We start from the raw sequence: 13,262 nt of genomic DNA, 5'->3' as shown, positions 1-13,262 counted from the left end.
ATAATCACACTCTCCAGTGTCACCCACATGAGGATGAGGTTCACTTTTGTGTCTGGTTCCTCTCAAGGTTTCTTCCTCTTCCATCTAAAGGAGTTTTTCCTCACCACAGTCACCTCAGGCTCGTTAATTAGGGATAAATACAAGCACATTTAAATATGTCTTATATATATATTATCTTAAACTGTTGTATACTATTAATCTTTGTATAACAATAAACTTTTTGTACCATATTTCTTTTGTTCTGTAAAGCTGCTTTAACACAACATCCATTGTTAAAAGTGCTTTGCAAATACAATACAATTTTATTGAATAGAATTGAACTACAAAAAAAATATAAAAAAGCCTTAAAAAAGTGTTTTTTTGTTTGTTTTTTTTTTTTGCTCAACAGTAAACGTTCTGTTTTTAGTTGACAAAAAAACGAAAAACAAATTAGCCCCAACTACTTGATGTATTTTGTTCTTGTTTAATTCAAGCTTCATTTTATCCTTTTATACTCTGTACATGATATGATTCAGACCATTTTCTTTCACCCCTTAACTTCAAATGCAATTTCTCCACTTGCATAAATGCTCATTATCTGGGAATTGATATACAGTATCTTTAGTAAAACAGGACCTTGGAGTGTAAATCTCATTAAAAGAATTCAATGACTGAGATAAAGTGCATCCCAAATCACATACCTATGCACTATTCTAAACGATTGTGTAGTATAAATAGTGAGTAGCGTGTTCACTTTGAAAACTCCGACTAGAAGACGTGCACTTCATGTACCACTTATTCAACACACACTTCAGGCACTTAACACCCAGCTTTGCTTACGTAGTGGAAGAAATGTGTGATTTCCAAGTGCTGATACTGGACGAGAGCACTCCGGCGGACAAGACGTCTTACGAACGACTTTTTGTGATGAAAAATTCTGTGTATTCTGCTAAAGCAAGCAGTGTCGCATTACATGCGTTTGATGTGATCTGGCATCGACAGTGAAACTCCTTAAACCTCTGCGTACGAATTGTCGACATCTTAAGCGATATAACGTCTCACCTCGTGTCCCTCGAGTCCTTATTTACAAACAAAATGAACCACCTTCATCTTCATACAGGAAGTTAACAGCGAAAGAAAAAAGTCAAAGACAAAGAGTGAAGGTTTCATGAGGTTAATATACAGCAAGATTTTACACAAACACTGAATTGAGAAAACTTGAAAACTAAAAGGAGGTCAGAACATTTCCCACATGGCAAAACTTTAACATTAAGGCATTAATATATGCATGGTAACTGACTCTCTCATACACACATCAGAACACCAGCGAATTTACATTTAAAGCATTAATTATAGCCAGTAAGGCCGCTTTAATGCCAGAGCTTTGATCATGGTAAATGAAACACTGCTCCATTATTGTGGGAAGGAAAGACGTGATTAACACTGGCATGGAGGAGGACAGGAACGGGGCCTTACCTGAGCCTCTCTTCGACACCACCTTCAGAGTCAACGTCATGGAGACGCAGGCGAAAAGAAGCAGCGCCGGGATTAAAGCTGTCATCTTCCCCTCCTCAGGCCTGCTCACAGAGAGAGAGAGAGAGAGAGAGAGAGAGAGAGAGAGAGAGATAGATATGATTGGGTTATATATCAATCAGATAACACATTTTTACCACACAGCACAGCGCTCAAAGACAAATCGGCTTCCCTATAGGATTTCGGCAGAAAAGTGGAAGAAAGCTTTCAGCTATGGAATACACCAGAGCTCAATCCACGACAGGTGAAAATGAACATATTCCATACAGCAGTGTAGAAGATGTAGAAGGTTGTACTGTAAGTCATCCTCATTCTTAGCATCCTTTCAGAATCGAATGACACCTTTTCTGTTGTTGTTGTTTTCTTTTTTTTTTTTCTTCACTAACACACTTTATTTTCCCTTCATACTGTAAACTTTTATATGCTGTGGATCAAGGTCGCCAATCGTATTTATATCACACAGTCTTTCTGACCCGAAAGCAAGAAGGTTGAGAAACTAGAAGTGGTCTTTGTGCATATGAAACAGAAAGGTGATTTTTTTTCATTCGTGGTCACATTCCCTCCATCTGCACTGCCACCTGTGCTGTCATCGGGAACATCGGCAGCAAGGACTCCGTGTGACTATTTCCATAAATCTTATTCACATTGCTATTAATTGAGATGAAGATGAAGACTGCTGGGAATTCTGGAATATATTTTACAAATGGATTATAAAGTCTAAAGAAGTGGCAGGGTCAATGAGACAGAACATCACTTAAGTAGCAAACAATAGCTGCTTTTTTGTTCACAAACTGTATGGTGCTGCAAGACAAAAGCTCTGAAACAAAGCACAGTTTATTGGGTGATAAAAATTCATTAGGTTTGAACAGTACGACGGATATAACGCGTTCCAGTCTTTAATTTATTTTTACATTGATCATGTAAGAGTCACAGTCAAAGTAGAAAGCTTAATATCTTTCATAGACAAAAAATACTTTTTCATTTTTATACAATTTCACAATTTTCCACAGCAAACATTTTTTCAAATGTTCACCGAACTTCCTAAATACCACAAATTTCTCCTCAGCTCTGTAAAGAAATATTTTCTATTTGTACAGACCATTGATTTTCTGCTCATAAAGCAAGCTAGTTCTCTAGCTCTCTAGCTAAAAACACGCAGCTCGAGGCAATCGAGGCATTTATAGTGCATATAGAATTCGGGGTGTGATTATTTTGGCTCAGTATATCAGCGTACGTGATCCGTGTACATGTAGATACATGGTGGAAAATTTGATGGGACAGAGTCATTAGTGGGAATGAAGAGAGATGATGGTGTATGAGACAGAGCGAGATCGGGGCATGTGGTTTGTTGAGATGACATTATCATAGTTCAGTGAGACACAACAGCATGAGAAATCTTTTCATCTTTCAGTCAGTACACAGAGTTTATGTCCATTGTATTTCTGAATCAATAACATAATACTGAATGACTTGAAAAACAAATGTGTGCATCTATGATCTATTCTAATCTAATCTAATGGAAAATATTACGATATACAGAGACATAGTGGTTAGCGTAATTGTCTCACACTTCTAGGTTCAAATTTTGCCCTGTTTGTGTGTGGAGTTTGCATGTTTTCCCAATTTCCCTGGTGTTTCCTTTCCCAGTTCAAAAAAGTGTTGTAGGCTGATTGGCATCTCTAAACTGTCAGTATGTGTGTGTGTGTGTGTGCATGTGTGTGTGTGCCTTAAGTACCCTGCAGTGGACTAGCACTGTGTCCCTGTGTAAGATCAAAGGTACAGAAAATGGATGGATGGACAGATGGTTCATTTTTTTTTTCCGGACAAAAAAATATATCTGAATATCAAATAATATCTAACAAACGTATAAATCTCAAATGAAACTATGGACACACTGAACAGCTGCACGCTTCATCCTTCACGTCTGCATGTCGAGGCACGTTTTAATCATTAGCAAAGCAAATTATTCAGACATGGCTACTAATTGGATGGGTGCAAAGGGTTAAATGGTACTAAATTGGAAATGATTAAATATCCTATTTAGCCACTAAAGTTGAACTGTGCTATTACTTTTTAAATGCTGATCCTCACTAGATCCGGACGCACTGCCCGACTCCGACTGAGCATGTCATGATATAGACAAGGAGACTGATGTGCTGAACGGACTTGGACTGAATCGAGACAGAGATCAGGGTGTAGAGTTTAGAGTGCATAGTGTAGAATAAAGCTGCAGAATGTGTGTGTGTGTGTGTGTGTGTTCTTAGCTCCAGAGTAAAACTGAGTCATATCCAGATGTGCATGAATTTGAGGCCAATATGCGCATCAATTACCAAAGAAATAAATTACAAGATCATTCACCAAGTATCAAAGCGCAGATTGTATAACAACTAATGAGCACTGCTCCATGAGCTTTACTGGATTTACACACTTATACACTATCTATCTATCTATCTATCTATCTATCTATCTATCTATCTATCTATCTATCTATCTATCTATCTATCTATCTGTCTATTTGTCTGTCTGTCGTTTTTTTATCTATCTATCTATCTATCTATCTATCTATCTATCTATCTATCTATCTATATATATATATATATATATATATATATATATATATATATATATCTGTCTATTTGTCTGTCTGTCGTTTTTTTATCTATCTATCTATCTATCTATCTATCTATCTATCTATCTATCTGTTTCATAGAAAGAAGAGCATATAGTTCATATCAGAAGTTTATGTCATCAATAAACAGCAGTTTTCTGTCTGCATCTGCGAGCCTTTCTTTTTCTTTTTTTTTTTATCAAATCAATTCATACAATGTAGATCACTGCATAACCTTGATCTTCAAACATCTAAAGAATTTCGCTGTCATGTACAAAATAGATAGATTACAAATTTTAAAAGCAATATTTGAAAAGAACTCTTTATTTTTAAATAGATTATCAAAATTACATGTGTTTATTTTTTTTTGTAAGCATTAATTAATCCACTGCACCGTTCAGCTGCTAGCAATAGGAACATTATACTGTCAGGTATGAAAGATTAAACCGATCTCTCTCCTCAGCTTCAGTACTAATCAATAAACTAACAAAATAGTCAAGCCAAATGTAAGCCACTGATTCTATTCCATTCATTTCCAAAGTGTTGGTGAACTGTGAGTTTGCAAAATATTTAGAAACATATTAAGCATTGAATTGATGTTTTAAATCTATGAACTGTTCTGCTAGTTTAGAGAAGAAAAAAGAAGAAAAAAAGAAGGCTGATCTGGTGCATTATGTATATGCCCACACATCCACACACACACACACACACACACACACACTCACAAAAAAACATGTTGGCAAGCACAGCTGCGGCTGATTGATGTTGTGATTTTATGATTTGATCCAGTTTAAAGTCTCCACAAGCCCCGAGCCTGACAGTCAACATATCTACCATACTGTAGATAGAACGATTCCTCCAGAAGAAAACTGCTGCATAATGAACTCTCTTTCTACCTCTATTTCTCTCTCTCTCTCTCTCTCTCTCTCTCTCTCACACACACACACACACTCACACACACACACGCTGTACAAAATAACAGGCTGAATCTTAAGGTAGAGACCATGAAGCAGAAACATCATCCATATTGAGAATCTGTATGACAGTGCATGAGAGATGAAGAGAGAGAGAGAGAGAGAGAGAGAGAGAGAGAGAGAGGGAGAGAGAGTGGGATGGGGTGAGAGAGAGAGAGAGAGTGATGGGGCGAGAGAGAGAGAGAGAGAGAGAGAGAGAGAGAGAGAGAGAGAGAGAGAGAGAGAGAGAGAGAGAGAGAGAGAGAGAGAGAGAGAGAGAGATTATGCAGGGCAGATAGAGAGTAAGAGACAGATAAAACCCAATACAGTATATACAGTATAGAGTATATACAGGCTCTATATAGGCTATTCATACAGAACTGCACTATAAAAACAACAGAATGTAAAAAATTGCATCATGATTTCATTTTTATTAACACATTTCAGAGCATATTATAAGATGCCGGTGCTCCAACATTACTTGTTGTAACATTACCCTCCTCAGTAAATTATGTCAACAAAAAGTCATTCACTCATTTTCTGTAACTACTTCATCCTGGTCTCTCACACACACACACACACACACACACACACACACACAGACACACACACACACATATATACACACGCACGCATTTCCACAGCAACATTAACACTCCCCATTGCACCATTGTGCCGTCTTTAGTTAGCAAAACTATATGTTACAATCCATGTTTTCTATAGTGATGATATACAGCATTATAATCCTCTTGTTATATATCATCTGTTCCCAGTAGAGGGGAAAGAGAAGAAGCTGGCATGAGCATCTTTTAGTGAAGTGCGTTTCATTTATTCTAGAAACTCCAGTTCCAGTTCGGCCTTGCCAAGGAAATCTTCTGCGGCAGCAATATAACAATATAACAATGTAACCCGTGTGTGTGTATGAGAGAGAGAGAGAGAGACAGAAAGAGATTTATAGACTGAAGTTTATATACCAGTTCTATACATCACTTTTTAGTGTTACTCCTTCTACTAAAACGCCTGGTTCAAGTCATTAGCTAATTAGCGAGCTCATCATGAGCAAACGTAACAGCACACGGCTCAGGGTGAACTGGGACTCAACACCACGTCTCACAGTTCTTATCTAACTGATACTTTAGCTAACGGAGGTCACGGAAATCGGCGTGTTTTCCTTTTAAATCTTATTAAAGCTCTAGATTGTAGAGGTGCAAAACAAAAAAAAAAAACACTGCATCATTACAAAATCACTGCTAATGTATCTGGGTTCATTTGAAAGTTGGTCTTTGAGCTCTAGTGCTCAAAATTATTAACATTTTTTTTCCACCTCAAATAATACAGGGTGAAGCACAAAAAACCGATGATGCATAACATCACTGGTGCAATCAGTGAAGCTTTTAAAGTACAAGCCTGCATTTTTACTCAGTTGAGAGGAAAGCCATTTCATAATCAACTACAGAGCAGAAGCATACCAGCCATGATGGGCTTTGTTTCTCTATTTCTTATTTCTTTCTTATTTATGGCTATAAGAGCATATTTTATTTGGAAATATTTCACTAGAAGCCATTTCTGCAGTCAGCTGCATATTGTCTAAGACGGTGCTAGGTAATGTCTTTGCTAGGGAATGTATTTACTTTTTTTTTAAGGAACATTATCATTGTCATGTCACTACTCTGGTTATATGTTAGATTTAGTGGTTAAATTCCCACTTGATATTTTATTTATTAATATATTTTACAGTGTATTTGCTATTTACATGGGGGCACGGTGGCTTAGTGGTTAGCACGTTCGCCTCACACCTCCAGGGTTGGGGGTTCGATTCCCGCCTCCACCTTGTGTGTGTGGAGTTTGCATGTTCTCCCCGTGCCTCGGGGGTTTCCTCCAGGTACTCCGGTTTCCTCCCCCGGTCCAAAGACATGCATGGTAGGTTGATTGGCATCTCTGGAAAATTGTCCGTAGTGTGTGATTGCGTGAGTGAATGAGAGTGTGTGTGTGCCCTGTGATGGGTTGGCACTCCGTCCAGGGTGTATCCTGCCTTGATGCCCGATGACGCCTGAGATAGGCACATGCTAAGTGGTAGAAAATGAGTGAGAGAGTGAGTGAGAGTGCTATTTATATTTCTTCCACTCACAATAAAATAGAAATATGAATATGGATTAATTAATGTGTTACCACTTTAGCACGTAGATGAACAATCATAAACTAATGGATTACTAAATTCTTACTTAAATATGAGCTAATGATGAGTTAAGATATGAACTAATCACCAACTGATTTGGTGATTAGTCAACAGAGTTAACCCTAAATTTATGGCATTTGTCAGTCGCCCTTATTTAATTGAGGCTTAAGGGCCTTGCTCAGGGGCCCAACAGCGTCAGCAGATTGGTGGCCCTGTGACTCAAGCTTATGACCTTCTGATCAGAAGTTCAACACCGTCACCACTGAGCTGCCACATGATAATAATTTGACGAAGGCACTGGAATACTTTCATAATTTACACCGATCCTCCTACTAATAAACACTAATCATCTCATTTCAACCCTTTTTGCATCATTCCCCATCCATTTTTTCTCCCAGTCTCACTGTAGTACTGGTATGTTCTCTGGGTGTCTCAGGCCTGAGGCTCTGCTCCTTTACCCACCAGAGTCAAATGAATACAGTAACATTTAATCATTAAGCAGTGCTATTATCTATGAACATGTAAAACCAGACTTCTGTAAGATTATTTTCTGGTGTTTTGGTCTTTAGATCGTTCCTGACATAGTTTAGCCCTCTGCTTTAATTAATGCATTATCTAACATACATGTATTAATGTACTTAAGGTTGTTATTCACGCATGAATTTATCAGATTCACATCCTAGTTAAGGTTAGCTCTTGATTAGTTTGTGCCGTAAAAACTCATCTTTAGCCCTTTGCCACTTTTGGCTCATCTAGCAACTTTGACATGACTAAACTTTAAACTACAAGAAGCTTTAAAAACACACACACACACACACACACACACACACACACACACACATTTTGTAATAGAAATAATGTAGATAATAAATAACTGTCGTCGGTGGATTGGACGATTCCCTGTCGGAACACTGGGGGAGTTTTTGTTTACATTCTGTGCTATGTGTCATTGTTTATGATTTGTGCTCATATGTGTTTGCCCCCTATGATCCTTAGTTCTTCACCCGCCAACCATAGACCCACCCATACACCCCCTGCCCCATCCCCTGCCTATGCACACCAATTCCCCATGTTTCATTAGTCACCTCCCTAATTATTGTTGCTTGTCCTTGATTTATTTGGGTGTCTCATGTTACTGTGTTATTGTTATGTGTTTTATGTTCATGGTTTCTGTACTGTATCTTGATTTGTATTAACTTGCCTAGTTTATTTCTAGTGTTTCCTGTATGTGTCGGTCTTGTTATTTTTAATAAAGCCCTGTCTTTGCTATCCCTGAATATGAGTCTTGATTTGTCCCTGCTGGAGGCACCCGTTCTCTGACAGTAGCGTGTTCAGAGTGAAAGTCCAACAACAAAGATGATGCTCTTGTGTATTATTTGGGATGCATCTCTTTAGTTTTAACAAGGGCAAAGAATACTAAGAAAACACACGGGTGTGGTGAAATACAATACAGTAGAACACAAACATGAGCAAGAAAATAAAACCTGATACATATACATACTGTAATATCAGTGATTAAAATCAAGACACATGTAAAATAGACCCCTGGCTGAATACATCAGAAACAACGACAATACCAACGACATGAAAGCAACACTCGGCTTGCTGGGAACCAAAACGCATGTTGTGAGGGTTAATTCATGACCCTGACCTTGACTGAGATAAAGCAGTTACTAAAGATGAACAAACGAAAAAAGGATTAAATCCCATTTTTCACCAGACGTATCATGAGACCACCAGCGTGTCCTGTCGTGACATCCCAGTCCCGATGCAGCTTTAGTAGCACATTTATTTCACTGATCCATTCTGTTTCTCAAAAACAGGGTAGCCAAAAAAGCGGTGAAGTTTCTTTCTGATGCTTTGTTGCACTACAGGGTCTGGGTCGTTAAGACAGACTTCAAATATAAATTTTCTGGTTACTCAATGGCTGGTATTTGATCATATAGTACACAGTTGTAGAAGGGAAATGATTTAGAATCACACTCTTTTTCTACCCATCCCGAGGAACCTAAAGATGTGTTCTGCTTCATGAAGCTTTCGGACCTTCAGCGAGAAGAGACCAACCCTGTGAGGATCCTGAGGTGTCTAGAGATGTATCAGCTCCAGCTGGATTCCACTTCATGAGGATTCGGACATTCAGTGAGAAGATACCAACTACATGTGGTGTTTGAGGACAACAACCTCCTAATCAATACACAATTGTCAGACTGTATCTGACTAGAAAGGACATTATTCATAATAACACTCTCTGGTGTTTATAACAGTTTATAATCACACTCTCCAGTGTCAAACAAATGAGGATGAGGTTCACTTTTGAGTCTGGTTCCTCTCAAGGTTTCTTCCTCTTCCTTCTAACGGAGTTTTTCCTCACCACAGTCACCTCAGTCATCTCAGGCTTGTTCATTAGGGATAAATACCTTAATTATTAATATTAATTTTAATATTGAACTTTTTGTTCTATATTTATGTTCTGTAAAGCTTTGAGACAATGTCTATCGTTAAAAGCGCTATATAAATAAAATTGAATTGAAATGAATTTGAATTGAACTCTCTGCTGTCACCCAGATGAGTACGTCTTCCTTTTTGAGTCTGGATCATCTCAAGGTTTCTTAAAATGCTTGGTTTCCTCTCCAATGTTAAAAGTGTTATACAGATAAAATTGAAAAGAATTGACTTGCGGATTTAAAGTTCCTGAAGTTGCTTACACTGTAACATATAAATAAGAGACGTGTTCAGGTTTAGTTTGTACACATAAATCTTGTCAGATTTAAGAGGATATCAGGTCTCTAATACATACCAATCTGTCCACTTTTTTCTTTTTTATTAAATAATGGACCCACATAGAATTTTGATGAGTTAGCATCTACTAAAAAGTTTGGCTTTAAAGTGTCAAAATATGTGCACACACGAACACGCATACATCTGTAATCCAGCTGTAACAGACCGACCTTCATTAGGCGTATACTTGCTTGTATCTTTTTTAGTTTAACTGGGATGGAAATCATTCAGTCCGATATTTTAATCAGTATAAAACAGATCAATTATAATTTATAATTAAAAAAATAAGTGATAAAAATGAGTCATGAAGATTCTGAAATTATGTATATATATATATATATATATATATATATATATATATATATATATATATAGCCGATCCTGACCTCACTGGGGCCCTAAGTAAAATTCTGCTAAGGGGCCCTTCTACCTGACCCGTGAGCCATGTAATCCATTTGCCACACATTCACACTTGACACCCCACTGCTCCCACTACAAACCTCCCTCCTTTTAAAAAAGTTTGCTCCATCTCTCGGTCAAAGAGTAAAACAATACAGAATTAAATGACGTATAAACAAATCTTTATTGAATGGAATATTTTAAATAGAATTTTGAGTTGAATATTAGCAATTGAATTTAAATTCCTAAATATCCTAGTAATTCCTGATATCAAAAATATGGTAACTACTAGAAATCACACTCTTAATATTTACATTTTAAGTATTGAAAACTGAATTCTTGATATCAAAAATCCATATCATGTGAATGTATAAAAGCTAAAATGCTTGCCATACCGTATCACTGTGTTTTATAGTATGCATGAGAGCAATACTTGATCCCTGATGGTTATTATTCACTGAGGGATGTGCATTCATATTGACCTGGCATTATTCCCATTCCAGTGTAAATCCATTGGTTTCCATATTGCATTAACATTGTTGTAACCTTGATTGAGAGACTATAAAAATTGTCATTAGGAGTGCTATCACGCTACTTTTTGCACTGGTCCCCACACAGATGTTGCTGGAAAGCGCGCGTCATTTCGTGCACGATTGCACGCGCATATGAACGCATGTTCACGAGGTTATCGAGCTGTCGTTTATAAATAAATTGTAAATAAATTGTTGTGTGACAGACAGACAGGCCAGGAGATGCTCTGGCAGCACTGCATAGCTAATTTAGCTAGTCAGATAGAGACTAGAGACAGAATCACATCAACTTTACTTTTATTTGCTCTTGCTGACATCAAACGTGAAGAGAACACAAGTTTACCTGATTCTTGTTCTCGCATTTCACTCTCATTTTGTTTCCTTTTTCTCGTTTCATGGCCAGATGGATAGCTCCGCTTCATATTGCCATCTACACAGTAAATATTAACACGCGCTGTAAAATGAGGCAGAGGAGGCGGGGCCTTGCGTAATTTGCGGGGCCCTACGCAACTTGCGTAGTGTGCGCATAGGGCCGATCGGCTCTGTATATATACACACAGTAATCTATAGTAATAGTAATTACTAATAGTAATCTAACTAAAAACAGAAATACTTACAAAAATAACTACAAAATTCTTAAATGTCTACTTTTATATGGTCCATTAAGCACTACTGTGGAGTTTGACATGACAAAAAAATTATACGCTGAACATAATTGTCACAATTGGCACAAATTGGCTTCTGAGTAAAAATGATTAGAGACAAGAGTTGGACTGAATCAGTTTCCGCTATGGATTTACACAAATAACTAAACTACTTTTTTAAAATTGCTAGTAAAAATGATTAGTTATCCAACCCCTAGTATCTCTACACACACAACCAGATATTGTTATAAATTAGAAAGTAGATACTATTATTGTTTAATTGTATATTTATTTTATCTGTGCAAAAGTTTTTTTTTGTGTGTGTGTGTAGTTTGCTAGTGTTAACAGTGTAGGCTGCATTTAAACCTTAAAACATAAAACCTTGTTAAGGCAACAATAAATCAGCCATTTATATTTATTAAATATTCATTGAAATAATGGACTATTCAGTGTTCAGTCGAAAGCAAGTGCTTTTTGTTTTTGGGATCAAAGTGTTCCAGAAACATTTAATTGCCAATTCCACCGTGTCTGCTGGCTTTGTCCTATTAAGTTCATCTTAAGCCCTCGGTTTGTCACAATCCCCAATTCACACGCCGTTCACTAAAGCTGCATCTCAATTCCCTGCCTCCTACGCTGTCCTAAATAGTATCAGAGATTAGAATTAGTGTGTTCCAAATCATTGTACAGTATGTGACTATACAAATGAGGTAGAATGAGGTTCTAGTGCATAGAATAGAATAGAATAGAATAGAATAGAGGGGGCACGGTGGCTTAGTGGTTAGTACGTTTGCCTCACACCTCCAGGGTTGGGGGTTCGATTCCCGCCTCCGCCTTGTGTGTGTGGAGTTTGCATGTTCTCCCCGTGCCTCGGGGGTTTCCTCCGGGTACTCCGGTTTCCTCCCCCGGTCCAAAGACATGCATGGTAGGTTGATTGACATCTCTGGAAAATTGTCCGTAGTGTGTGATTGCGTGAGTGAATGAGAGTGTGTGTGCTCTGTGATGGGTTGTCACTCCGTCCAGGGTGTATCCTGCCTTGATGCCCAATGACACCTGAGATAGGCACAGGCTCCCCGTGACCCGAGGTAGTTCGGATAAGCGGTAGAAAATGAGTGAGAGAGAGAATAGAATAGAAGTCTCTGTTTTGTCACATATACATTACAACACAGTGAAATTCTTTCTTCGCGTAACCCAACTTTTAAGGTTGGGGTCAGAGCACAGGGTCAGTTATGATACAGCACCTCTTGAGTAGAGAGGGTTAAGGGCCTTACTCAAGGGCCCAACAGTGGCAGCATGGCAGTGCTAGGGCTTGAACCCCGAACAAGATCCCAGAGCCGATCAAGATCCCAAATCCGTTCTTAAATAACACTGTCATTTTTTTTTTCTTTATAGTGGTCAAGATAACAATTTGATTGTCACGGTGACACATTGACCCCCACACCCAAGCTCTGACACTCCTGGCTCCCTCTGGAATTTTGTAGCTCTTAAACATGTTTGATGCTTTTGAGCATGAAATAGTTCCAGACAAGTAGTAGATGGAAAAGCACTATCAGACACTCCCTAGAGGATCTTCTAGCATTAGCAAAATTGTAGAAAATCGCACGTTTAGCTTTATACAAAGGTCTATATTCAGAGTTAAAGTACGCAATATGTAGAGAGGAGCTA

General features: G+C 37.9%; 1 protein-coding gene across 2 annotated transcripts in view; it reads right to left on the bottom strand.

Annotated features, from left to right (window-relative positions):
• Positions 1–13,262, bottom strand: part of il1rapl1a (interleukin 1 receptor accessory protein-like 1a) — a 132,637-nt gene that overhangs the window by 94,779 nt on the left and 24,596 nt on the right. For both annotated transcript variants that reach the window (XM_060877255.1, XM_060877257.1), the window contains exon 2: positions 1,456–1,556. In XM_060877255.1, the coding sequence (XP_060733238.1) occupies positions 1,456–1,540 (85 nt within the window). In that variant the 5' untranslated portion in view covers positions 1,541–1,556. The remainder of the gene's footprint in view (positions 1–1,455; positions 1,557–13,262) is intronic.

The sequence above is a fragment of the Tachysurus vachellii genome, chromosome 8 (assembly GCF_030014155.1).
Source record: "Tachysurus vachellii isolate PV-2020 chromosome 8, HZAU_Pvac_v1, whole genome shotgun sequence".
Lineage (NCBI taxonomy): Eukaryota > Metazoa > Chordata > Actinopteri > Siluriformes > Bagridae > Tachysurus > Tachysurus vachellii.
This window is presented reverse-complemented; position numbering and strand designations above follow the sequence as displayed.